We start from the raw sequence: 19831 nt of genomic DNA, 5'->3' as shown, positions 1-19831 counted from the left end.
CGGGGAGGAATTGAAACTATTAAACAAGGAACTTCGTCGTTTTAGAGCGCCATACCGAGCTATACCGAGATCGAACGCGGAAAATGCAGCGAAACGCTAAAGGCCTCAAGAATTTAATACCTCTTCGGTTTTAATTGACGCAGTTATTACTATAGCTAATAATATCGGCACAAAAAAATCTCCATATTACGATCCATTACGCTAACAAGGTTTAATCCTGCTCGAACGCTTCGTCGAATTTATTATAGAAAATCGATAAAAGGGTCGCGTCCTCTGCTTCTCTTCATTAAAAATATTTGTTTATTTCTAGTTGATTCTAGACTATAGTTTGTAGACGACGTCACGTGAGCCGTCGTTCTAGTGACAATAAATCGATTTTTTTATTTGAAATTGAATTGATGTACGATGTATTCTTTCTGGTAGAAAATTAGGAACTGCATGAAAAACCTCGTAATAAAATAGAGACGTAACCACGGAATATAACAATGAAAGCGTACCTAATAATGAATCGGTGTAATGAGTAACAGTATTTTCATAATATTAACTTCGTTTAGTAGAACAATCGGCCCTCGGGTGTTGTAATCCACCCGACGATTTCAAATCCGTCGACAGACAATACTGAAGGTCGGTGAATTCGACTGATTGAAAGTAACGGAAATTGAAGACAGCAAACCCATTCCTTGGGTCCTTGGGTCCATCCAATGCTTGGTGATTTCGACAAATTTTAGTAAAATTGCGTTGGTCTCGAAGAAAAATTGTAGATGGTTCTGCTAGAAGCTGTGGATCTACATCTCTTGATTGCCCCTACTTCGCATCGCACGAAATATGCTCACATGTTTTTTTTTTCATGCCGTATTAGTGAATAGGAGCGTGTTGATTCAATGTGAATGGTACAGTCGGTATGATATGATTGTAGTAGTGACCCTGAACTCTGCGATTAAAAGCATTGTGGCATTGGCAGCAGTTTCTTCGTCATTAAAAAATAATGCCATAATCTGACTTTGGTTGGGCCTTTGCGTCGTGACTGGGCATGAATCCCACGCACTCCATACATTTTTCGGACCGACGTCGACCCGATAATTCAATTTCCGCCAGCGAAAACGTCCGCAGCGCTCTTCCTGCTAACATAACGGAGCGTTAACTCTACTTCATCGTGATGAATCTCCCACCTGACAAGGAGAGTTAATTAATTTTTAATGCATGACGCGAAAAATAGACTATATGGTTTAATTATAAATTATTTAACTCATAATTAGTTGAGTAATAGAAGGTTTCGCAATGACCTTATTTTTTGTACATAAATTGCGTACCGTAATATTTTTTCAACAAAAGATATTGTCAGCTTTACAGATTTTTAAATAATAATAACCGTTTCTATATTAACAACGTGTGTGGTTTTTTTAATTATTCATCTCTATAAAACATCTCATTTGAGGCCATTGTTGAACCAGCCGTTTCGAAACCAATAAAAACCAAATCCCATTTCGATTACAGTTTACGAAAGCTTTATTATGAAAGGACCAAACGAAAAATTGGGATACTCCGGGTGAAAACAAAAGCCAAATGGCCTTGCTCCTATTACGAAGGCCTCAGGAAATGTTCTGGTTTTACTTTCTCTCTGAGGCTGGTCTCAAGTACGTCGTTGATCGATGTCTTTTAGAGGCCTTTTGTAATTTACGTTTCTGTTAGAGACACTAATATGCAGGCCAGGCGAAAAAAAAACATTTTGCGCCTCCGATATTGTGGCCTTGATTTTTGATAGACTTATTTTTGGGAACAAAGCCAGTTTACATATATTTTTTTGTTTTTACGGTTTCTGCATTATAAGTAACATAAACAAGTTTGCAAGGGATTTGTTGAAAATTTCCCACACCATCGGACGTACATACGTTAATGGTACACTGTTTGAATTCAATCCTATAAACAAAGTACGTGCTTACAGCACGCGTAAAAAAAACTCCGCAAATTTCGCCCCAAAAATATTGTGAAAACATTTATATACGTGCATGTTTGTATATTTTGTTATTTATTGTGGTTAAATCAGAACCATCTCAGCGTATTAATATCTATATATTAATACGTGAAGCAAAAACTTTGTATCCCTTTTTACGAAAATTGCGCGGACTAAGAAGTATGAAATTTTCCACACTTATAGAGAATATAGAGAAGAAGTGCACAATGCTAATATTTTTTTAAAATAATGCATGAAAGATACATTAAATTAATAAAGAAAACATTACACACACTACATACCATGTATTTAACACACACACACATGCATACTATTTATTGTCAAACTTTTGTTCTTGACGTCTGTTGTCAAATTGAGAATAGATTAAATATTGTTTGTCCTTATTAATTTTTTTTATAGTGTACCCTTGGCGAAATTTGTGATTGTAGAAGTATAAAGTACAATCATTATTATGATTGTGTACAAACTTACAATTCCAATTAATTATAGTCGAATTTCGACTACTGCTGGACCTCTAGTCTATTTTAATCTTGTTACGACCAAACGAATCGTGTACCCGAAGTTTAATAAGTAAAACAGCCATACCTTGTTAGATATTGAAAGCGGCCCATTGTTATTTATGGCCCAATTTCAATGGCGCGCTATCGGGAAAATGGTTGTGCGATCCACATCATAAAGTTTTGAAACACGTCCGCCTTTAGTTATAGAGTAGATATGGTGTGCTTTGCCTTCAGTAGCTGTTCTCAAAAGGATGGTCGTTGACATGAAGACTGACTTTGTTGTTAAAAGTGAAAAAAGAAAAGTCTTAAAAGATCATAAGCCCGCTCAAATAAGTCCTTTTAAATTGACCTCGATATTTTTTAATGACTACTTGTTCGTATTTATAATAAGACAGCAGCAGTTTGTGAAATATGCGTTTGTGTGGTTATAATAAAGTATGTGTTAGCGGGGGACTAACTTTTGATATCTAATTTGTGATTTGGTTGAATGCTTTGGGTAATATTTGAGATTTTGAATATTAAACGCTGTTCGCGCTTTAGAACCTTTGGAATTGTTAGGCTGTAGTGTACGAAAGTGTGTAAGTATGGTAAGACGTACATACTTATTCTTGTTCAGCACATATCTTCATGGTCACGGACGACCATATAAATATCAAATAGTTTAAAGTAAGCTTTTATGATCTTGTTTATGCGTTTGTAGTCAGACGAGCAAGCATACGGCTTGCTGCTGATGGTGAGCGGTTACCGTTGCTCAGAGACGTCAGCCGTACCAAGAGCACAGCCAAGTCGATGCCTATCACAAAGTACTCTCCGCAACCTTGTTTGCAGAAAGACATATAACCATAGCGCTCCGGAAATGACGAGGAGGGACTATCAGTTTCGTTTTGATTCAGTTTTCACTCAAATAGCCCACTAGGAAATTTATAGTCACCCGATGAATTCTCGGCAAAGATTGGGGTCGCTTTGAATGTCCTGCACATTGGTTGCTTTTTGCAAAGAAGATTTTTTTTTCCTACCTGTGCTGATAGCCTTGAGAGGCTATTTCAGCTTCACCCTAACGTGTGTAGGTGAGCTTACGGGGCTCAAACCGGAGTGTTGCTAACACGAACCCTAGCAAGAGCAGTCCTTCGCAGAATCTACCACCGGATCGAAAACGCGACCCACTGAGAAGATCCGGCGAGAAACTCATTGGGCTGGAAAGAAGCATTAAGTGTTTCGCGGATCGTGAATAAATCTTAGAATTCTCGTATTATGTAAGACGTATGCAAAGTTTAAACTAAATTGACGACCCTATATTTTGAACAGCACAAACATTTTTTTTTGTTTTGGACGCAGACGAACATACGGTGCACCTGATGGTGAGTGGTTACCGTCGCCCATGGACTTCAGCAATGCCAGGGGCAGAGCCAAGCCGCTGCCTAATTAAACCAATCTTCGTTCTAGTGTAACAACCACTTAATGGGAAAAGTAAATAGGTTTAATCAAAACATCCACCATTGCAGATATTGGGACTAGTAGATTACCGGTGGTAGGGCTTTTTGTAAGCCCGTTCGAGTAGGTTCCAGTTGTTTTTGCCGCGAATTAGTTATGCGTTCCGGTTGAAGGATGAGATAACTGTTATACCTAAACAATTTAGACTTTTAATGCCGCTGCCAAGGCTGCTGCTGGTTGTGCTGCTGGTTACTTAATACCAGGCGAACCAGTGGCAGCTCTACTCATCAAACCCAATATAAGACTGCGCCTCTGACTAGTGACTAGACCAGAAACAATTTACCAGAATAATATTTGGTTTAATTTTTTTAACGCTTGGGTGGGTGGACGAGCTCACGGTCCACCTGGTTTTAAATGGTTACCGGACCCCATAGACATCTACAACGTAAACGCCGCCACCTTCCTTGAGATATGAGTTCTAAGGTCTCAGTAAATTAAAAGATGTTACGTAGACATCACGTTTTAATTGAATGGATTTTATTATAATTATTGATATATCATCACTAATTATATAATAAATAGCGACCCGCCCTCGCTTCGCATCGGAAACATTAAAACACACATGAAACAAAACAAAAAAAAATTTTTTTTTTAAAAGTAGCCAATGTTCATCAGGGACAATGTCGGCTTCTAATGGAAAAAGAATTTTTCAAATCGGTCCAGTAGTTTCGGAGCCTATTCGAAACAAACAAACAAATCTTTCCTCCTTATAATATTAGTATAGAGTTCAGATAACGTAAAAACGTTTCGTAAATAAAAACATGTTTTCTTCAGAGCACATTCAGAACACGTAAAGAATGATTTCGCACGAGTCCATTTTAATTATTTAACAATACTTTTCGAGGTGGCTTGAATAATTTAATGAGTCGGTATCGAGGTGCCGCGTAGTAAGGACGTTTGCATGTTTCAGGATTGTAGGTACTTCTGTTGAATTATAAACCGTTTGAATGTTATTTACTGGTCCGTAGTTATGCCGTTATACAGTTTGGACTATTTATTCGAGTAAACAACCTGACACCAATACAAAATATTATACATAATCAGAATAATAGGAGCTACAGGGGATTTTTAATATATTAAAACGATCACTCACTGTTACTTATAAAGTTTTATGACTTACTAGCTGACCCGGCAGACTTCGTAGTGCTTCAATCGAGAAATAAAAGACCTAAACTTTGTATAAAATAAACTTAAAACAAACAGGAATCCGTCCGACGGGGGACATATCAAAGGAAAAACAAAATTGTTATTTTTATTTAATTCCGAGCACTTTCATATTTATCTACCTTTTAAACCTTCTCTGGACTTCCACAAATAATTCAAGACCAAAATTAGCCAAATCGGTCCAGCCGTTCTCGAGTTTTAGCGAGACTAACGAACAGCAATTAATTTTTATACATAATAGATTTTTAAAATCATTACGTAGTATCAAACTATTCAATTTTTTTTCAAATCATGCTAAACATCCAATTTATGTTATCGTTGCGTACTAGTGTATGATAGATAGTTAGGTGATAGTAAATTTTAACCCCCTAGTGACGTCACACGTAAGCAACTTTATTCAGCCGAATTTTCTAACGTTTACTGTTCTATTACAATTGTTAAACTTTGGAAATATAAAAGTCTATCATAATTAATCGTTTGTTTTTATGACAGGCGTACGAGAGGCGGTTCCCGAACTGTCCTCAGATACCTGTGGTCCTGGACTGCTCCATCACGGAAGACAGCTGGTCTTCGGACGACTCCCAGAGGGACACGACACGACGGTGCCAGCTTAATGTTGAAGCTCCGTATCTTTTGAAGAAGGTAATTGGATTGTTGATTTTTAGTTAAGAATATAATAAATAAGAAAAAGTACATAATATGGTAAAGAAGATTTACTAGAAGCCGACTAGTAAATTTCTGTAAAATAAGGTTTTTTGCAATATTGCATCCCCGCCCAATTCGCATGACTCGATTTGATACGAGTTAAGATACGAATGATTTTGTAATTTTGTGGTACCCGTTTGAAGGTGACGTCATTATACAAAATAGTGCGCACTCTATCAGAAATAAAATTGAAGCGGTCGTAACATCAACATTCGCAATTTTCAACATTATAAATATTGTTTTACCCCGAATTTTAGTTTGATCCTATCTATCGTACCGTACTATCTACCGATGTTAATTTAATTTTCTTTGATCTTCTGTATTGGTCACTAATTATGAATAAACCTTAAAAAATCTGAAGCAGCTATTCTGTCCAGTTGGTCGTAATTGACGGAGTTATCTTAGCAGTTGGTTAACTCGTTAAGCAAGCCGATATTGATACCAAACGTAGTCAATTTACGTGCCTTATGTGTGTTTTCTATGCTACGACATAGTTTGTTTTGAATTGGACTAATATTTATTTATCGGAGAAGCTACAATTATTAACACGATTGTCAGACACCATAGGGGCGAATAGGATGATCGAGCTTAGCAAACGAAAACGAATGACAGTTCTTATGACGGAGGCACCTCTTTTCAAGAGGGCTGGTTGGTAAGCGTTTAATGGCGTCTACGCGCCTCCATCGGCTAAGCTCTGTCTTAGCACGAAGTTACGATACCGCAATCGTGCTAGCATCTCGGGAATCGTGCTGCGTTTCGTTTAGCTACCAAATTAATGATCGTCTCCGACATATTATTATAGCACCCACAAGAACGGCTTCGCAAATAATTTAGTCGAGAAACAGTGTCTGGTGATGATGGTAGTGACTTTAGTAAATTCTTATTCACATACGCCGATACCACATGGATCATTTCATATTATCATTAGGGACTTTGGGGATTTTAAATAAATTGTTTTTTGTACTTATTCAAAATTACATACTCAGTTCATCTTCACAGATGATTGGTGTTGACTACGTGTACTTCATCCAGAAGAATCATCTGGATTTGAAGAGCAGGTTCCTAGAAATCGAAGCTACTAACGAGACGTTCGCCACTAGGGTCGGTGTGGTCGAGAAATGTAAATATTATGTGAGTACCTATATCCTGAAATTTCTCATTTTTAATTAGCAATTATAAATAATTATAATACTATCGAATGCTTTCAATTATTTTTGCTCACTGTAGATCAACTTTGGACTCGCCAGCCAAGTCTTGGGCTCTCATTCCATTTTGTTCATGGTTCCAAACCGGTTTCGGCCACGGCGACAAAAAATTTCTGTTTAATAACTTAAAAGCTAATGTCCGCGCCTCTCATGCGCTCTAATATGGCTATGATAGCCTAGCTCGTTCTTAAACGTACGCAAATAGAAGCTACACGTAAGAACACCACCCATGAAGTTGAAAAAAATGGTGGAAGGCGGTCTATTTTTCAGTTTATTTTGTCTGTCGTCCAGTTTGCGCCTCCTGTCGTTTTCAAAGATATACACGCCCTGCTGTACCAAGCGTCTTCACTCCAAACGATTCTGTGCTTGGGCCTCTCAACGAGACGGATCAATGTTGCATTTCTTCATATGCCTCTTCTGAACATTCTTATACCTTAAGAATTGGCCGCCACTTTTTCGCTTGTCAGTCTGGAGTTCAGAGTAGAAGATGCGTTTTGCTATAAGTAATAAATGTCTTGGGCTACACTGACTACAAAGACCCCTTTTAGCATCATTTCAGAAACCTTAAACCGATTCAGAAATAAATGTTTGACGCCAATTTGGTGGAAATCTCAACCTTTTACATCATTAGAGCTGCTTGAGATATCATCGTTGAGATTACAAGCTTAATTCATTTGCATAATGATTCAACGAGGGCCGGGCTTACACGACCCCGAACCACTCAGCATCGTTTACATAAATATGTGGTTAATTTAGCGAGACTTACTGTCTGAACTAAAGTTATGACTCGTGTATAGCTTATGATGCTTTGATTATACAGACATAAGAGTTTTTTTTTATCCGGGATAACCCGCTGGATCCAAACATGGACCATCGTGAGTTGCTCTTCGAAATTACGTCTGGGAGACGATGATGGCCTCGGTAGTAGACCGCAGTCCCCGCCTTCAGACCCTCATTTTGGTGCCAGTGTGCTAGAGTGATGGTAGCTGCGGTGTAACCTCAACCCCCTCGGGTCACCCCGTGACTATGGCTGGGAGGAGACTGCCTCCTTACAGAGGCCGGAGCTGGATGAAAGTCCTTCGGTGACGACGGATCGGTGCGGAGAGGGATGGATCCATCTCTTGTTTCGCCGCCTTTTACTGTAAGATGGTGGATTTGTAGAAGTTGAAAAACATTAAGCGCCTTCGGTGTGAGCCCCCGCGCTCTAACCTCTCCCATGCTAGGAGGCGGCTCCATCGTAGAGGGCATATCGTTATACATAATCGGCGTCGAGGCCGTCCCAGGGAGCCATGCCAGCTAAACACACGCCTCCTTGCAGGAGACCGCATCATCCTCACGTCGAGGTGGTGCATCACGGTGTCAGGCTCCCCGACCTTTGGAAAGAGCTGGCTCAATGAGTGCGGTTGCCATCAGCCGTTATAACATGATAGATAGCTAAACTCATAAACCAGCGGGAAAATGCGTACCACCAATCCAAGATCTATATGATACGTACCCTCGAACATGATGTGCAAAATATGTGCTGATTCTTACACACAGCTGGTCTCCTGTCTACCGTATGTGATATCTCCTTTATCTTGGTTTTTTAATGTCGCAGAAACTCATGACAGACTTCAATTTTGGGATGTTGGAGTACAGGTAAAATTTTAAGAAAAAAGAAATTCTCAATCAATATCCACATTGTAGGTCTCTAAGTATCAGTATTTTTTTTGTTGGAAATAATTTCATTTCTATTCGGATCTTTGCATTGTTATGTTTTGTTTTTTTATTGTTAGGTGCACCCTGAGAATTCAGATTGGACGTGCTTCGAGCTGAGTGCCCTGCTCGACGTGAAGAACTTCTTCGGATTGGAGAGCACCGTGGAGAAGATCGCGATGAAACAATATGCCGCTAATATCGCTAAGGGTACGCAGATGTGATATTGGATAAACAGATTGTTGCATTTTAGGTATCCATTCTTTAAACAAAGGCCTTCAGTACATTTGGAATGATCCATTCAAACTGTAACGCGTGATAGCTTTGTTTTCCAATATACAGAATACATTTTCTGGTGGGTAAGTCGTCTTGTGTACCAGTAAGTGCCATCGCCATGCCTATTTCTGCCGTGAAGTTTTTGTACTATAAGCCTGAGATTTAGAACTCATGACCATGGGTGATGGCATGTATATTGTTGATTTCTATGGGCTCTGGTAACCATTTAATATCGGATGGTGCTTAAGCTGGACGCGCTTCCGTCTAAGCAACAAATAAACAAAGTAATAAGATTCATTCTTACTGTTCTACTGATGGTAGGACCTTCTTGTGAGTCCGCGCGGGTAGGTACCACCACCCTGCCTATTTCTGCCGTGAAGCAGTAATGCGTTCCGGTTTGAAGGGTGGGGCAGCCGTTGTAACTATACTTGAGACCTTAGAACTTATATCTCAAGGTGGGTGGCGCATTTACGTCGTAGATGTCTATGGGCTCCAGTAACCACTAAACAACAGGTGGACTATGAGCTCGTCCACCAATCTAAGTAATAAAAAAAAATTCAAAATTTTCCGTGATTCGCACCCTGGCAGTCACAATCACCTGATGGTTTAGCAATAATCGAAATACTTTTAAACCGAGCCAAAACAATAACCATCCATTTAACGGCTAGGCAAAGAGCTGATCGAGTCCTTCATGATGGAAGTCCACGCTGACGGTATCAAAGAGCTCACGCCCTGGACCGCCGGTGACCCTCACAACAACAGGGAACTCCGAAGGATCGTCTCCAGAGGAACTGAACCGCTGTCACCGAGACCTTTGGCCGAAACTCGACAGCAATCGATACCAGGTATGTGGTCTTTTCATCGTTTTTATTACCTTAAAGTATAGCTAGTCTATGGTTATAACTATGGATAAGGATATGCATTTCGGTTTGAAGGGTGGGGCAGCCGTTGTAACTAGGTATACTTGAGACCTTAGAACTTATATCTCAAGGTGGGTGGCGCATTTACGTCGTAGTTGTCTGTGGGCTCCAGTAACCACTTAACACCAGGTGGGCTGTGACCTCATCCACTCATCTAAGCAATTAAAATAATAATAAAAAAAACCAGAATTCTTATAAGGCGTCTCGAGTCATGAGGAAATAATAACGGGTGCTTTTTAACTTATTCTAGGTTAATATCGAACCATATGACCTAAATTTTGCCAAATAACCGGTAATTGCAGTAAAAATACAAAACAATGTGTCTACAACAATCTATGTGCTAAATATTCCTTTTTGCTTTTCAAACCTCGTTTTGTCCTACATGGTGCAAATTGGTTACCGAAACCATAAACGTCACGATGTGAACGCCGCCCCCACCGTGAGACATAGGGTCGAAGCCTGGTTGGTGTTGTATTCTATAAATGTGGTAGCGGGTATTGCGATGGTAAAAAAGAAATGACTGAATCATCTAAATAGTTTCCTCAGAGAACGCAAGCAAGCAAGTATAGAAGGTATGGCAATTGGCCCCAAAGCGTCTGATCCCACACTTTGGCCAAAAATCATCAATCGTCTGACAGATTTATTGGGACGACGCAAAAAAAATAATCAAAGACGTTCGATGTCACGAATGCGGACTTAACTATAAAAACACTGTAAAACGCTTCGACCTACATTCAGAATAGGGGTGTCAAAACTTCGTGGATATTAATTTAAGTTGTACGTTCTTGCGAGAGCGAGTGATTATGTCTCGAGTGCGCAGACGCGGGATGCTTTTTGCAGAACGGTGATGTGACTTCGTTTTTTTTTTTGATTGATTGGGCCACATTTTGCATGGTAATAACCCTAGCTTAGAAACGTAAAAACGTGAATGCAATTTGAATGGTGGGGGTCAACATTTTTCGGGTATTATTCATCTATCAATCAATTGGGAGAGACTGTTAGTTACATATTTACCTCGAAAAATCATATAGTATGCTATACTGGCTAACTGGTATCTTTTTTCCCTACCTATTCGCTGGTAGCATAAGGGGCTATACCAGCTTACGCCCGGACGGTGAGCTCACGGGCTCAACTTGAGAGAATTTGCTAACACTAGCCCTAGCAAGAGTAGTGCTTCGCAGTGTACCACCGGATCGGAGTCTCGACCCACTGAGAAGATCCGTCGAAAAACTCAGTAGGATATGTCTATGGGTTAGTTCGTTCGTCGAACTCTTCGTCGTAATCGTTATTTGTGGCCGTTTTAGAATTTAAAAGTGCTGGGATGAGAGGCAGAGGTAGAAGCAGATAATAAGCGTATCTTCCCCAAGGCTTAGGGTACCTATATGAAATATCGAAATGTCTGCCCTTTATACCGTACGTATTAACTTTTGTTGCGACATCCCTGTTTCGTATGGTAAGGAGCAAATAATTCGGTGTCGTCGTGTGTAATAGGAGCCGACCGAACGAACGCGAGGGTCGAAGATCAAAACGGCACTATAAATCTGCTCTGCCATTACCTCGACCTTGTTCCTGTGAGTTATTCACGAGACTTGAACGCGATTGAACACACTTTACGACGATTCGAGTTTTATTGGGTTTCTCTTATAGGCAGACGACATAAGGTCCACCTGATGGTAAGTGCTTAATGCTCATAGACATCCGTAATGCTAGGGCCAAGCCGCTGCCTATCACTGAGTACTCTTCGCGAACTTTGTTTAAAGAAAGGCATGACATCGTGTTCAGGGAACATCGAGAAGGGGAATTCATTCCATAGCCGGATAATATGAGGCAGAACATATCTCTAATTTAAAAAAAAATCCGCATCGCTTCGTCGAAAATTATAAAATGAATACGAGGTTCATTTGTAAAGTTATTTGGGATGAAATTATTTGCGGGTGTCTCGATAAGAAAAGCTTCCGAGTCACCAGCAGTCACGACCAGCTTTACCAAAAGGGGCGGGATTGAGTTATCGTGGTATTGTTAAGTTGGCTAATTTATTTCTTAAAATTATTTTTATTAAGTTGTTCTATGAACCATTAATATCTCTTCTTCAACCCGTGACCACCCAATGCTGAGTGCAGGTCTCTTCGAATGCACCCCATTCTCTTCGGTCTCTTGCTTTTTGATCCAGTCCTTACCTACCACTTTGATCAGGTCATCGGTTCATGAAGTCGTCGTGGCCTAAAGGATAAGATGTCCGGTGCATTCGTATGTAGCGATGCACCGGTGTTCGAATCCCGCAGGCGGGTACCAATTTTTCTAATGAAATACGTACTCAACAAATTTTAATGTTCACGATTGACTTCCACGGTGAAGGAATAACATCGTGTAATAAAAATCAAACCCGCAAAATTATAATTTGCGTAATAACTGGTGGTAGGACCTCTTGGGAGTCAGCCCGCGTAGGTACCACCACCCCGCCTATTTCCGCCGTGAAGCAGTAATGCGTTTCGGTTCGAAGGGTGGGGCAGCCGTTGTAAGTATACTGAGACCTTAGAACTTATATCTCGAGGTAGGTGGCGCATTTACGTTGTAGATGTCTATGGGCTACAGTAACCACTTAACACCAGGTGGGCTGTGAGCTCGTCCACCCATCTAAGCAATAAAAAAAAAACCTCGTTGGCCATCAATATGACCACATTTATTTCATACATGGCAATGTCCACATTAAGATATGAACTCACCAACAGACAGGGCGATCGGTTCACCGGTATTGACGCGCAATATTATCATCAAAAATTGATACCTACCCGAGGAACGAACCACGGTCGCCAAACTACCGAGAATACAAATTTGTCCGCGCGTAGCTGGAATAACAAACTAGGCTACCAGCGAAAATCAGCTGCTCTTGAGTTGTTAGATCTCCTTCGGAGGCGCTCGGGCAGCTGTTAGCAAATCCCGCCCTTCCTGGCTGAGCCTTTGCTCGTCAGTTGCTCTTGAGTTGTCAGGTCTCCTTCGGAGGCGCTCGGGCAGCTGTTAGCAAATCCCGCCCTTCCTGGCTGAGCCTTTGCTCGTCAGTTGCTCTTGAGTTGTCAGGTCTCCTTCGGAGGCGCTCGGGCAGCTGTTAGCAAATCCCGCCCTTCCTGGCTGAGCCTTTGCTCGCTCACCTATCCTGGTGAAACTGGAAAGACCTCCGGGCTACCAGCAATACATCAATCATAAAAAAAGGATTGTGTGGTTTTATGAAATTACGGTTAAAGGTGAAACTTTTTTTCACATTTTTTTCACATTTAACTGACAAACAACATTTGACTAACAAGCAACATTTACATTAAACACTGACAAAAACAAACAAAGTAGCGTGGAGCACTGGCACAAATGAGTAATAGTGTATACACTACACGGTCAGCTGCTGCGAACTATATGCGCCGCCATATCAGTCTTGGCTGCTCTGACCAGCGCCTTTCACTTTATGCCTACTCCGCAGCCGACCGTCACGCGACATGCAACACACAGACGAAAAAGTTTTAGACGATGTAATAGAAGTTTCACTGATAAAAAAGAAATTGGTAGGGTATAACAATAGATACCAATTTTTATCTTTTAGGCTATTTACGGCCGTTATTACTTAACGGCCGTCGGGTGTAGTGGTAAGTGACATGGTCACTACACAAGGGGGTCGCGGGTTCGAATCCCGCCAAGGGAAGATATTTGTATGATAAATATAAATGTCTTTTTCAGGGTTATGGATGTATATTAAATATATGTATGTGTATAATAAAAATCTTACATGTATTTCCGTTATCTGGTATCTATAACACAAGTTCTTTACGAACTTATCACGGGACCAGTTAACGTGGCGTGATCGTTAGTAAATATTTATTTATTATTATTTATTTATTTAGGCTGCTTTTGAAGCTCATACAGAAATGCAAAGGTGCTGTTCTGAAATGACGTCCGGTATGATCAAACGTCGTAATATTATATTTGACTAATGGTTTCTGCATGCAATGTGACATGATTAATAATCGTATTACGCGCCATGTTCGCGCAGTGTTACGCAGGGAAACCACTTTTGGGTTCTTCTGCGAAAAAAGATAGTGCCACCCTGTATTTGATTAATATTTAAATAAATACTTAATTAACTTAATTACTGGTGGTAGGACATCTTGTGAGTCCGTACGGGTAAGTACCACCACCGTGCCTATTTCTGCCGTGAAGCAGTAATGCGTTTCGATTTGAAGGGTGGGGCAGAGGTTGTACTGCTAAAACTGACATCTTACAACTCATGTCTCAAGGTGGGTGGCGGCATTTAAGTTGTAGATATCTATGGGCTCCGGTAACCACTTAACATTAGAAGGGCCGTGAGCTCGTCCATCCATATAAGCTATAAAAAACAAAAAAATATATATTACCTTGAAGTACGTGACTATAACTCTGGTCTAGTTGAGATGTGGCTTAAACTCACAATTGTAACTTGAAATATTTTTGAGATCGTGTAACCAAACGCGAACAGAATGTTGAGAAGAAAAACCTATTATTCTAGAAGCAGGTCAACCTCGTATCTCTTAAGCCCTCAGTAAATTGGCAACCCTCGCTTCGTCGGCGTTTTAACACGTAATGAATATTTATCGCTGGTAGCACTGTCCTTACATTTACGCTCTATGTTTTTTTTTTTCATTTTTTGTAATGGACGCACTTTGCTTATTATTTTCACGTTTTTTTTTAACGACAGGTTTTTTTATTTCTTTTTTTATCGCTTAGATGGGTGGGCGAGCTCACAGCCCACCTGATGTTAAGTGGTTACTGGAGCCCATAGGCATCTAAAACGTAAATGCTCCACCCACCTTGAGATATAAGTTCTAAGGTCTCAGTATAGTTACAACGGCTACCCCACCCTTCAAACCGAAACGCATTATTGCTTCACGGCAGAAATAGGCAGGGTGGTGGTACCTACCCGCGCGAACTCACAAGAGGTCTACAAGCAGTAATTACGCAAATTATAATTTTGCGGGTTTGATTTTTATGACACGATGTTATTCCTTCACCGTGAGAGGTCAATCGTGAAAATTTGCTGAGTACGTATTTCATTAGAAAAATTGGTACCCACCTGCGGGATTCGAACACCGTTGCATCGTTAGATACGAATGCATCGGATGTCGTATCCTTTGGGCCACGACGACTTCAATAAACAAATTTAACGGAAGGAAAAGTCGCGTACGTCTACTTAAGAATATAAATCAATCGTATAAATCGTGTTCCAAGCTTTGATTAAGTACTGAACAGTTCCACTGTTTTTATTAGTGTAGGATTCTCTTCCTGCAAAGTGAGGTGGCGACTAGTTGTCATACGATTCACATTCCTTAGTATTTGAGCCTGTTTGCCGCCAAGCAGTGATACGTTTCGGTTTGCGGGGTGGAAAAGCGGAGTTGTTTTTTTTCGATCTCATTTCTCAAGGTATCCATCCACCTACGGTATCTACGCTGGATGACTGTGGTAGCTAATTAATTTGTGGGTCGTAAGCTATTTCACACAAAAATGCAATAGAGCTTGGTTATTGAAAGCCTAATACATATTAAAAAGCTCGCAAATCCTCCGTTTACGTAAGAAGCTTTCTAGCACATCTGAGCGCACGGTCCGGGTAGTAAGTAAAACTTGAAGGTCCTTTGTATTATCGAAGTAGTCAAGGACATTTTAGATCGACTTGCCTTACAGTTATTCATGAAGATTACTCGTTCCTTTTCAAATAAACAAGTTTGTAGTGTCTTATTTTACTTGTAAGATGAATAGGGTAAATTTTAATAATGCGGGTAGTTAATACGCGCAGCCCTATACGTTGGTCCGACCAGATCCGCACTGCTCTTGATTTCACACTTCACAACGCCCTCCACACCGCCAGAGACAAGAATAGATGGAGAAAGATCGTGCGTGGGAAGGTGATACAAAAGGGTGGTCACGACTCTCGGCAGTCGACGCAATTAGGAGGATAATAATACGTTATTGTCGTAGAGAATTTGGCGGCAGTTAGCACACAGTGCGAATGTCGACGATCAATACTTTAGTCGACCCTGACCACTGTAAAACTGTTAGGTATTGGAAATGGCAAAACATTTAATTGCATCTACAGCCTGGGACAGCCGAAGAAAATGCTAAATTCATTAATTTTTTAAAAAATATTTCGAACTAAAACTTCGCCGTCTCTTATCATTATACCTTCTGTATTAATTTTTAGAATTAGAAGTAGTCCAGGCTTTTTGTAATGGCAGCCTTACCAAATTTCTGCTTTGTTTTTCCCTACCTATTCGCTGGTAGTTTAAGAGGCTCTTCCAGCCACGCCCGGACCGGTAGGTGAGCTCACGGGCTCAACCTGAGAGAATTTGCTAACACTAGCCCTAGCAAGAGCAGTACTTCGCAGAAACTACCACCGGATCGGAAACGCGACCTGCTGAGAAGATCCGGCGAGAAACTCAGTGGGACAATTATTTTCTGCTATATAACTCTCTTACGAGGCTTTATGCGTTTAGGGGTCTAAGCTGTAGTAGCATTCTACGTTATACGGCATCTTTAAACCCCGCAAACCTCGATTCCGATCCGGTAGTAGATTCATTCGCGAAGCAGCTGCTCTTGAGTTGTTAGGTCTCCTTTGGAGGCGCTCGGGCAGCTGTTAGCAAATAGCATCCCTCCTGGCTGAGCCTTTGCTAACCCACCGGTAATGGTGAAACTGGAAAGGCCTTTGGCCCACCAGTAATCCTTCAATCCTAAAAAAAACCCCGCAAATCGTCTGAAATTTTACTGATCGTCCATCCTTTTCTAACTCTTGTGTTGTAGAAAGATAGAGAACAGACATACTATGAGCTCCAGCTTAAGAACTGAACTGAATTACAATTCGTCATAATGAAACGTGTGGGTGGGTAGTTAGTTATATAGTTTGCGAGACACATGTCGATTTTCACATGAACATTGTGAAGCAAAAGGTATTATTAGTATGAAATTTTAAATACTTGTAATACGTATTGACCATTTCGACGTTGTCAATAGATTGTGTATCAATTTATATGGCCTTATGTTGATGTGTGTTTGTCGACTTTTTCACATTTTCAACATTTGTGTTGTTTCAAAAATGCTTAATTTACTTATCAAAAAATACCTTATTTATCGTAACAAAATTAATAATATGAGAAAATTATCATAAAACATCTGTTATAATACAGTTGTTTGAGCGATACAACTTTCCGATAGAATCATAAGATTGTTTTTCAAAGAAACAGACTATTTTAGTCTTACACATCGCTGACTAATTTCCCCGAGGGCGTTTGTCCTCAACGTACATCCCGAGGACACTTGTACCGCCCACTAGAAAATACTCGAGGACACGAATCGATTCTCAAAGTTCATAATTTATACCGATCTTTGTGAAAAGTTTAGTAGAAATTCGTTTCTCAGTGCTGTGAAAGTGACTCTTGATCAAAAAGTTCAAGACTTGGCAAATCACGTAGTCATTTCTGACGTAGCCCCCTAATTTTCAATAGAACTCTGCATAAAAGGAGTTTCGGACGTCATGATAATCGGCTTATTGTAGCCGCCACTGACCACTCCCCGAATCCTTGATCACGCAGGAGCCACTCACCGTCGTCGCTCTAGACACGTCCTTACGGATTCATCAGATCCAATAACCCTTGCATTAGACGCCTTCCGCTCTAACACTAGGAGTAGAGACCTTGGTAACCGTACTCGTCGAACTCGGCAAAGAGTTCGACGTGCAATCAAACCTAAGCATTAGCCCGTTGAGTTTCTCGCCGGATCTTCTCAGCGGGTCGGGATTCCGATCCGGTAGTAGATTCATTTGCGAGGCAGCTACTCTTGAGTTGTTAGGTCTCCCTTGGAGGCGCCCGGGTAGCTGTTAGCAAATCCCGCCCTGGAAAGGCCTCCAGGCCACCAGTAAACCCTCAAGGATAGGAATTGCGTTCGTTACCTAGTAGGCAGACATTGCTGTTTTTCCGTTTATTGCGTACGTCTGTCCTTAGGTAACATATATGAATATGTACTTAACGTGACTGTGTTGGTAGATGATTTTACCATGTAGGTTAGTTAATGGGTTGTAAAACAAGACACTGTTTGATACGATAACACGGTCCATTCTATGACTGCCATGTTGCAGTCGATCCAATTACAAGAGAAAGAGATAAGAGAGCTAAACTCAAACTGATAATGTATCAAATTAAGTGACAGATTTCACATTGAAAACTGCACTCTCATTTTGAGATCAACTCGCCATTATTCTTGATTCATCAAAAGTACGTCCTTAATTCGTCTACTTGAAGAGAGTACGTGCCTCGCCTGGCGTACAATGTACAAACCTGGCTCATTTTTACCCTTTCAGGAGACGGATTATGGTGCACGGATACTTTATAAAATTAGCTAAGTGCTAAATACAGGGTGGCCCATAAGTCCTTTGATATGAAAAAAAAATTATTAAAATAAAACTAATTACATTATGAATTAAATTTTTATTTACATAAAAAGCTTAAAAAACGGGAATTATTTTTTGAAAATAACATCTCCTAAATGTAATCCGTTGCGATCACGGCACTCTTGCAAACGACGTCTAAAATTGTCGATGACTGCGCGGCACGTCACTGCTGAAATGCTTGTCATTTCTCTGCGGATGTTTTCTTTTAGGGCCTCAATTGACCGCGGGTTTGTGTCGTATACTTTAGCCTTAAGGTAGCCCCACAAAAAAAAATCCATCGGGGTCAGATCTGGACTACGTGGAGGCCAGGAAATGTCTCCTCTCTTAGAGATAACTTTGCCAGGAAAAAGTTGACGGATAACGGGCATAGCAGTGTTAGAGGTGTGAGAAGTGGCCCCATCCTGTTGAAACCACGTCCTGGCATTAAAGCCTGAAAAGTTTTGCAATTCTGGTATGAAAAACTCTTCGATCATAGCCACATATCGCTCCGACGTAACAGTAACTGCGCGCCCTCTGCCATCCTCAAAGAAGTAAGGCCCTAGGATACCATGGGCTGACATAGCGGCCCAAACAGTCACTTTCGGACTATGTAAGGGCTTCTGATGCTTAAGTTTTGGATTGATGGGGCTCCAATAGCGGCAATTTTGTTTACTAACATGCCCGTTAAGATGGAAATGAGCCTCGTCAGAGAACATTATGTTATTGAAGGAAGTAAACCGATTCAACATTTCATTCGCATAATTTTGTCTTTGAATACCGTCAGTTTCCTTTAATTCTTGAACCAACTGAATTTTGTAAGGGTGCATATGTAAATCTTTCTTCAAAATCCGTTGTAACGATGTCCTGGATACGTTTAATGCTCTGGCGCGCTTACGAGTTGACTGTGTCGGATTTTCGCGAATAGACTGTGTCACTGTGTCTATGTTTTGTTCCGTACGTGACGTCCTTGGGCGACCCAACCGCGGTTTATCTAACGTCGAACCGGTCTCCTCGAACTTAGCAACCCAGTTCTTAATCGTTTGAAGAGTTGGAGTGTCGTCAAAGTTGTGTAAACCTTTGTGTTCTCGAAATTTACGCCGCGCAACGGTTGCCGAATTGTCGTTTTTATAAAACTCGCGCACACAAAACGCACGGTCCGCTCCGGTAAAACGCTCCATCGCGACTAAATTCCCAGAAACCGAAGTTACTCCCCCCGCTTCCCCTGCACCGCTCACGCGCGCCCTGTTCGTTTTATTCAAATTTTACTTTTCAAAGGACTTATGGGCCACCCTGTACATTGTTTTTTTATTGCCCTGGTAGGCAGACGTTATACGACATGTTATACTGCATGTATGTATCGTATGCATGGTAAAACGCTATTGGTTGAACCTACAATGTGTCCCAGAAATGGATGGTAGATTAACAACATGTATATCATATCGAGAGGTGAAAGGCTATTTCGGTTAAGCGAGATA

General features: G+C 40.7%; 1 protein-coding gene across 3 annotated transcripts in view; it reads left to right on the top strand.

Moving 5' to 3' along the window:
* retm (real-time) overlaps window positions 1-19831 on the top strand; it is a 70762-nt gene that overhangs the window by 25236 nt on the left and 25695 nt on the right. For all 3 annotated transcript variants that reach the window (XM_089729318.1, XM_089729317.1, XM_089729319.1), the window contains exons 2-5: window positions 5620-5769; window positions 6832-6963; window positions 8813-8942; window positions 9677-9853. In XM_089729318.1, coding sequence (XP_089585444.1) covers window positions 5620-5769; window positions 6832-6963; window positions 8813-8942; window positions 9677-9853 — 589 coding nt within the window. The remainder of the gene's footprint in view (window positions 1-5619; window positions 5770-6831; window positions 6964-8812; window positions 8943-9676; window positions 9854-19831) is intronic.

The sequence above is a fragment of the Bombyx mandarina genome, chromosome 08, assembly GCF_030267445.1.
Source record: "Bombyx mandarina strain Sakado chromosome 08, ASM3026744v2".
Lineage (NCBI taxonomy): Eukaryota > Metazoa > Arthropoda > Insecta > Lepidoptera > Bombycidae > Bombyx > Bombyx mandarina.
The sequence above is the reverse complement of the archived record's forward strand: the minus strand, read 5'-3'. Positions and strand labels throughout refer to the sequence as shown.